The sequence below is a fragment of the Camponotus vicinus genome, unplaced genomic scaffold (assembly GCF_025532165.1).
Source record: "Camponotus vicinus isolate PSW18456_S1 unplaced genomic scaffold, iyCamVici1.0 SCAF_9, whole genome shotgun sequence".
Taxonomy (NCBI): domain Eukaryota; kingdom Metazoa; phylum Arthropoda; class Insecta; order Hymenoptera; family Formicidae; genus Camponotus; species Camponotus vicinus.
Genome location: NW_028141981.1, coordinates 12,990,971 through 12,998,974, shown reverse-complemented (window position 1 = coordinate 12,998,974; position 8,004 = coordinate 12,990,971). Strand labels below are relative to the sequence as shown.

Genomic DNA, 8,004 nt, shown 5'->3' with positions numbered 1-8,004 from the left:
AGCCGGGGTCGATAGTGGCGACCTCGTCGGCTCCGTCGGCAGGATGGCGTTCCTGTGCCCGCTAGGCTTCCTCTTGATGTGAGGCCGGACTATGTTTACTGAGCGGCGGAAAGGCTGGGATCGTCGTCTTATGCTCGGTGTCAGGGAAGGGTCGTATATGACCTTCCTGATATTCCTGGCGGCAGGCGTGGGAACGCTGACTCCCAGGATTCGCTTTCTGTTGCGAGGTGGAGGATCCCGAGGACCCACCGCAGGATGGGAGTCGCCTCTAGTCGAGACGGTCTCTTGTAGGGGCAGGGATGCCCCTGGTCTGGACCTTCCGGGTTGTCCCGGAGAAGAGTGGTGCTGGCCTCGTCTTCTTCCTTGAAGAAATCTCTTCAAGAGGAGGCTCGTTCTCCTTGGTCGCCGTGGTGTCCTGTTGATGATCTCTGGGTCGTAAGTCTGTTGCTTCTTCTTGACTCGCTAGTGAGTGATCGAAGAAAAAGGTGATTCCACTCCGCGTTGGTCTCTCTTATATTTCCCGTGAGTTGACTTTGGCTTACGGGAAAGCACAGTTGGCGTGCGACGCCTGGCGGAGGTGCTCGGTACTTGGCGCGCGGTCTATTAGCCGCTCGCGAGAAAGCATGGCTGGCGGTAGCCGCTCGCGAGAAAGCAAGGCTGGCGGTAGCCGCTCGCGAGAAAGCAAAATTGGCGCGTGTACTCGGAGTCGGCGCGCTATCGCGAGACGTATTATTGCGTCTCGTGTGGCGTGTACCGCCACATTACCCCCTTCGTTGTTTTTTACTAGGATGCTTGGAATCGTATTGTTTTGTGTGAAGTTCTCCCGCTTCTTGTCTTGACTTCTGCAGGTGTAGGTGTTTCCTGTTTCCCTGGAACTGCTGGAGCGTTTTGAGTTTCTGTTTGCTCTCTTGTATAGATTGGATCTTCTGCCAATATGTAAGCTGGCTTCAATCGGTCCTTTGTTACGTGAACAGTTTTTCTGTTGATCCGTAACTTGTAGATCTTCTCTGCCCTGTTGAGAACTTCGTACGGGCCCTCATATATAGGCTGGAGTGCTCGTGTTGGTGCGTCGTGCCTGAGGAATACATGCGAAGCCTTTTCCAAGTCTTTGTGCTCGAAGATTGCTGGTGTTCCGTGTCTTCTAATTGGTTGTGGTCGTAGCTTCTTCATAGTTTGCCTGAGTCGGAGTATGAAGTCATTTGAGTTTTCTGTTGCGTCTTGTGACTCTTGTAGGAATTCACCGGGTAGTCTTATTGTTTGTCCGTACACCAACTCTGCCGGTGTTGCCTGCAGGTCTTCTTTGAAGGCTGCTCTGATTCCCATCATGACTATGGTAGTACTTCCGTCCATGTTTCTGTTGCATGGCATTTTATTGCTGTTTTTATCTGCCGATGGAGGCGTTCAACCATGCCGTTTGCTGCAGGATGGTAGGCCGTTGTGCGAATGTGCGTTGTACCTGTTATTTTGGTTAGTTGGCGGAACAAGTCGGCCTCAAACTGCCTCCCTTGATCCGTTGTAATCCGAACAGGTGTGCCGAATCTTGCAATCCAGTGGGTGAATAGATTCTGGGCTACCGTTTCTGCCGTTATGTCTGCTACCGGTATAGCTTCGGGCCATTTGGTAAATCGGTCGATTACCGTGAGGCAATACCTATAGCCACTTGAAATGGGTAGAGGTCCGACGAGGTCTATATGTATGTGTTCGAACCGTCTTGAAGGATTCTTAAAGCTGCCGAGAGGTGTCCGATTGTGCCTTTGTATCTTGGCTCGTTGACAGTTGATACAGGCCTGTGCCCATTGGTGGCAATCCGCTTTTATCCTTGGCCATACATATCGCTCTGCGACCAGTTTTGCGGTTGCTTTGGTTCCGGGGTGCGATAGGCTGTGTAGTGATTGGAACACTTGCCTTCTATATTCCTTTGTGACGAATGGTCTTGCGATCGGTGTTGCTATGTCACAATATAGAGTGGAATTTGTCCCAGGGATTTGTATCTTTTGAAGCTTCAACGTCGAGTCTTTGTTTATTAGCTCCTGTAACTCAGTGTCGTCTTCTTGAGCTTTTGCCAGATCTTCTAGGTTAATTGCTACCTGGATCTTTTCAACTCTTGACAGTGCGTCAGCGTATTGTCTTTTCCTGAGATGTGTCGTATATCGGTAGTAAATTGCCCGATATACTGTAGGTGCCTGGCCTGCCTTGGTGAGCTATGCAGCGGGTCTTGCTGGAAGGCGTATGTGATCGGCTTGTGGTCTGTAAAAACCGTGAAGTTTCTTCCTTCGAGCATATGGCGATAATGCTTAATGGCGGAATAAATCGCTAATAGCTCTCTGTCATAGGGGCTGTATTTTTGCTGTGGTGGATTAAACTTTTTGCTGAAGAAGGCTAGTGGCTGCTCTTCTTCTCCGATCCGCTGCTGTATTACAGCACCCATTGCTTTATCGGATGCGTCTGTTGTGAGTGTGATATCCGCTTCGGGATTGGGATGTGCCAGCAAGGTTGCCCTGGCAAGGCTTTCTTTGCATTTCTGGAAGGCCTCGTTTAATTCTACGCCCCATGTGATTGGCGATTTCTTTTTCAACTTCGGACCGCTGAGCACGTCGTTTAGTAATACTTGTTCCCTTGCAGCGTCGGGGATGAATCTCCGATAGAAATTCAGTGTTCCCAGGAATTGACGTAGTTGTTGAATATTCTGTGGTTTAGGAAAATTTTTTATCGCCTCTATTCTGTCTGGTGGAGGTCGTGTCCCTTTTTCCGAAACTTCGTACCCTAGGAAGAGCACTTGTCTAGCTCCGAAGTTGCATTTGGCGGGGCTTAGCAGAATGCCGTTTTCTTCTAGTCGCTTGAAGAGTTTGCGTAGATGCTCTTCATGTTCCTCTTCGTTGTCGGAGGCAACCAGAATGTCATCAATGTAGGCGTAGCAGAATTCCAAGTCGCTCGTGATTTCATTTATGAAACGTTGGAATGTCTGTGCCGCGTTGCGTAGACCAAACGGCATGCAGCGGAATTCGAAAAGGCCGAAGGGAGTGGTGATTGCTGTCTTCGGTACATCATTTGGATGCACCGGAATTTGATTATATGCCCGAACCAGGTCCAGTGTCTTAAAGATCTTCTTGTTATGGAGAGTCTGTGAGAAGTCTTCTATATGCGGAATCGGGTAGCGATCTGGCACTGTTCTTGCGTTAAGGCGCCTGTAGTCTCCGCAAGGTCTCCACGCATTCTCCTTTTTCTGAACCATGTGCTGACCAAGGACTTTTTGACGCTTGATGAAAGGGGCTGACCAAGGACTTTTTGACGCTTGTATAAACTCCCTCTTGAAGTAGGATATTGAATTCCGCTTTCGCTGCCTTTAGTTTTTTTGGATCTAGTCGATGAGGACGGCATACCTCCGGTGGTCCCTCCGTAGTTACAATATGATGTACTGTGGAGTGTTTGATAGTTCGTGCCCTAGCAGTAGCCCTTGTAATCTCGGGAAATTCTGCCAGGATGCGGTGATATTTGTTTTCGTTTGCTAGCACTTTTATTGATTCGATAGATCCTGCTTCTGTTGTATCCTTTATAAGTAACTCCGTTCTTCCATCCACCAGTACTCCTCTTCGTAAGTCTGGTAGGAGGTGGTAGTAGGCTAGGAAGTCTGCTCCGATGATGGGTGATGTGACGTTTGCTATGACGAAACGCCACAGAAATGAACGTCGTAGTCGTAAGTTCGGTTGTAGCGTAGTACACCCGTAAGTTGTGATTGGAGAACCATTTGCTGCGAATAATTCATAATTCGTTGGCAACTTGTATCCTACTGTCATCGAGCGGGGATATACGCTGACATCGGAGCCAGTGTCCACGAGGAAACGTTCTTTAGTTGTTCGACACGTTACGTAGAGGCGGCAGGGTTTTGGGGCGGAGCCACAGGCCGCCATTAGTGGCTGCCCTGATCTTCTTCCGAACTCTTGTAGGTGCATGGCTGTGTGCATTTTTTAGCCTTTTCACCGAATCTATTGTGGTAGAAGCAGTGACTTTTGTTATACTCTTTGTTTGTAGCCTGACTTCGGCTTCGGCTTCGGTTCCTTTTATCCATGTTCTTCTCTTTCGTTCTTCCCCTTGCGAGATGCGTGGCCAGGGTTGCCACTTGTTTCGTCAGCGCTTGAATTTGCATTTCCAATGTCCCCTTTTCTTTCGGAGCATTGTTAACCGCTACGATAGCCCGCGATGACATCTCATGAATGCGGTCGGCTTGTTCAGCTACTTCGTTGAGGCGGTCTTCAGTGCGGGTTGCGGGAATTACTTGCATCTGATTGGGAAGTCTACCAAGCCAAAGTGTCCTTAGAAGAGAGTCAGGTACATTTTCTCCTGCCAATGTGCGCAAGTGTCGTAAGAATTGCGAGGGTTTGCGATCGCCGATTTCTTCGAGTTCTAGTAACTGTCGCGTCCGTTGCTCCTGGGAGATCGACATTCGCTGAATGAGAGCTCTTTTTATGGTTCCGTATTTATCCGCTTCGGGGGCTTGCGTAATTATATCCTTAACTTCTTTTATTTGACGTGAATCTAACTGGGAGAGAACGTAGGAGTATTTCGTGGAATCCTGCGTTATGCCGCTGAGTACAAATTGTCCCTCTAGTTGTGCGAACCATAATTCTGGCTCATCATTCCAGAAGGGGGGAATCTTAACTGCCACTTTATGAACGACTTCTCTCGCTTCGCCCTCCATCTTACTACCGTGTGCGTCGGGGTCACCAATTTGTAGGGAACCGCAGGGAATATGACTGGTTCTACTTATCGATCACACGGTAGAATAGGTAAAAGAGCATTTATTCTATGTTGTACATAAATATGTTAAAATATTAATATTGGTAGCGAGAACGCCTATAAGGGGGGTTTCTGTTGGTGTAGTGAAGTCGTGCTCCTGGGGACTCGGTCTGCGTACTGGCGTCCCGGATCCTGCTCCTGCTGGAGCCCTTTTGAGTCCCCACGGACTTGGCTTCTAGTGAGGTCTGTGTCGCCGCGACCTTGGTTTCTGCAATGGTCTGCGTGGCTCTAGAGTTGGGCGCGCAAGCAATCTCCGGCGGTACTGGAGACAGACGTGGTGGCGTATACCACAGGATGGCCTCCGTGAAGGGTACAGGAGCCGGGGTCGATAGTGGCGACCTCGTCGGCTCCGTCGGCAGGATGGCGTTCCTGGGCCCGCTAGGCTTCCTCTTGATGTGAGGCCGGACTATGTTTACTGAGCGGCGGAAAGGCTGGGATCGTCGTCTTATGCTCGGTGTCAGGGAAGGGTCGTATATGACCTTCCTGATACTCCTGGCGGCAAGCGTGGGAACGCTGACTCCCAGGATTCGCTTTCTGTTGCGAGGTGGAGGATCCCGAGGTCCCACCGCAGGATGGGAGTCGCCTCTAGTCGAGACGGTCTCTTGTAGGGGCAGGGATGCCCCTGGTCTGTCGACCTTCCGGGTTGTCCCGGAGAAGAGTGCTGGCCTCGTCTTCTTCCTTGAAGAAATCTCTTCAAGAGGAGGCTCGTTCTCCTTGGTTGCCGTGGTGTCCTGTTGATGATCTCTGGGTCGTAAGTCTGTTGCTTCTTCTTGACTCGCTGGTGAGTGATCGAAGAAAAAGGTGATTCCACTCCGTGGGGGTCCCTCTTATATTTCCCGTGAGTTGACTTTGGCTTACGGGAAAGCACAGTTGGCGTGCGACGCCTGGCGGAGGTGCTCGGTACTTGGCGCGCGGTCTATATGCTCGCGAGAAAGCACGGCTAGCGGTAGCCGCTCGTGAGAAAGCAAGGCTGGCGGTAGCCGCTCGCGAGAAAGCAAAATTGGCGCGTGTACTCGGAGTCGGCGCGCTATCGCGAGACGTATTATTGCGTCTCGTGTGGCGTGTACCGCCACAACCGGCAATACTCCCGACCGGGTCCCAAGTTCCTACGGGGGTCGGCATATGATACATCCCCGGCACTGAGCTCCAGCTCCTTACTCACCCATGGAGGTTTTGACGCCCCCATGGATTTTCGGGGGTCCCCTACCTTTTTTTTGGTAACTCGGGGGAAATCCTTTATGGATACCCTCACCTCTCGGGGGAGAGGCGAGAGTTATGTGGGACTCCCGGCCTGACTGATAACGTCGGCCGGTTTACCCACTAAAACCCTCGAGGTGGCCTTCCGCGCGTATGGAGGGGCAGGCGGGGACCAGGAACTCGCTGATGCATTACTTCTGCATCCCCGGCTGTTGCTCCCCTCCGCGCTTGGGACCCGGCAACCTTGGACTGCCGCCGGGTCTCTTTCCCGAGGGGAGGGATTGTGTTTCCCTCCCCTGCTACTCCTACCCAACTGTGAATGAACGGGGCCACGCCGTCCACCCACCTTCCTCGAGGACCTTGCTCAGACCACTGTGGGCCCCCGTCCACAGCGGTCGGGTCCTGGGGGAATCCGCAGTAGCCGCATTGTTGCGGCTCTGCGGTTCCTATTAGGAGGGGAGAAAATCTCCCCCCTCCTGTCTCTTCTCTCTGTTCCTCACGTGAGGAGGAGCTCTATACCTCCCTCTCTTACTCCCGACTATTATCTATAGTCGTGAGCAGGGAGGGAGGGTCAATGACCCCACCACTCCACTCCTCGCCATCTCGTATGGTTAGTCAATCAGGAGGGCTTATATATGGGGGGGAGTATGCTGCGTGTGCAGTGTTTCCCCCCTAATGTCATCTCCCCAGTAAGGGAGATGGAGATCTCCTGGGAGACCTCCTCCTCCTTCTTAGCCGGCGTGGGGGAGGAGAGGCCGGGGGTGTGGGATTAGCCCACCCGCCCCCGTCCTCCACCTCTACCTCCCCCTCATCTGCCTCCTCGTCACTCCCTCCTTCGCTGCCATTGCCAGCTGCCACCGCAGCAGCAGCTGCAGCCACTTCCGCCGTCGCCGCCTCTTGGCGGCGTATCCTCTCCGCCGCCTCCTTCTGGAGCATTACCGCCTCGCAGAAGGAGGCGACGGCCTTCCAAGCCTCCTCGCTGCCGGTCATCTGTTCGACTAAGACCGGCAGTGAGAGGTCCGCGCCTACGTGGCGCACCAACTCCTGGCGCAGCACATCCCAGGCCGGGCATTCGGCCAGGGTGTGCTGCACCGTATCCCTCGCTGCATCACAATGGTGGCAGTGCGTGATGTCCTCCTTCTTTATTCGACACAGGTACTCACCGAAACAACCGTGTCCGGTGAGCACCTGTGTCATCCTAAACGAAGCCTCCCCCCGGGCCCTGTCCATGCATTGCGACAGACAGGGCCGGATGGCCCTGACGGTCCTCTGACCCGCGGTGTTCGGGTCAGAGAGGTGGGCATCCCACCTCTCTATTAGGGACCGTCGGGCGTGGAGCCGGATGACCTTCCTGACCCGTGCGGGCAACTTTCTCCTTCCTGGATCATCCCGGAGTTCCCGCTCACACCAATATATGTCGGCGTACATTTGAGCGAGATACTCCAGTGGTGGCCAGTCCGCTATAATTGTACCCGCCGCATGGGAGACGGTCCGGTATGCCCTTGTGACCCTCGCGGCCATGTTGCGCTGTATGCGCAGGAACATATCCTTGGCGTTGCGCCTGGCCGCGAGGTCTTTTGCCCATATGGACGCTCCATAAAGAGCAACCGAATTGACGACTCCCATATAAATGCGGCGGATACGGCTATCCGGGCCCCCGAGGTTTGGCAGAAGTCGGCCCAACGCGGCCGAAACCCGCTCTACCCTAGGGGTAAGGACACCAAAATGGTGCCCAAAACTCCACCGGCCATTCAGTAGGAGACCGAGGTACTTTAGTCGGTCCCCCACCAGGATGGAGGTTCCTGCAACCCTGATACGGGTTTCGGGTGGCGTCCAGGAGGCCTTGCCATAAAAGTATATGGCCTCCGTTTTATTAGCTGCCACCCTTAGACCCATATCATGCACACCACGCACCACGCACGCCACCGCAGCCTCGGCTCTGGCCGCGGTGTCCCCCCAGTCATCCCCCGTGGCCACCACTAACGTGTGCGTAGCAGATGGCGTGGCAGCCAT

At 53.2% G+C, this 8,004-nt stretch overlaps 2 protein-coding genes across 2 annotated transcripts; both read right to left on the bottom strand.

Annotated features, from left to right (window-relative positions):
• Positions 1 to 3,176: 3,176 nt before the first annotated feature.
• On the bottom strand, positions 3,177 to 3,908 carry LOC145976635 (uncharacterized). Its single transcript, XM_083107864.1, has one exon. It carries the CDS (start codon positions 3,906 to 3,908, stop codon positions 3,177 to 3,179), a length of 732 nt encoding a protein of 243 aa, XP_082963990.1.
• On the bottom strand, positions 3,908 to 4,696 carry LOC145976634 (uncharacterized). The gene has a single exon (XM_083107863.1). It carries the CDS (start codon positions 4,694 to 4,696, stop codon positions 3,908 to 3,910), a length of 789 nt encoding a protein of 262 aa, XP_082963989.1.
• Between the last annotated feature and the right edge of the window lie 3,308 nt (positions 4,697 to 8,004).

What these genes read in the sequence shown, in the direction of transcription:
- LOC145976635 (XM_083107864.1), bottom strand. Translation starts at nt 3,908, where the DNA reads ATGGCGGCCTGTGGCTCCGCCCCAAAACCCTGCCGCCTCTACGTAACG.
- LOC145976634 (XM_083107863.1), bottom strand. Translation starts at nt 4,696, where the DNA reads ATGGAGGGCGAAGCGAGAGAAGTCGTTCATAAAGTGGCAGTTAAGATT.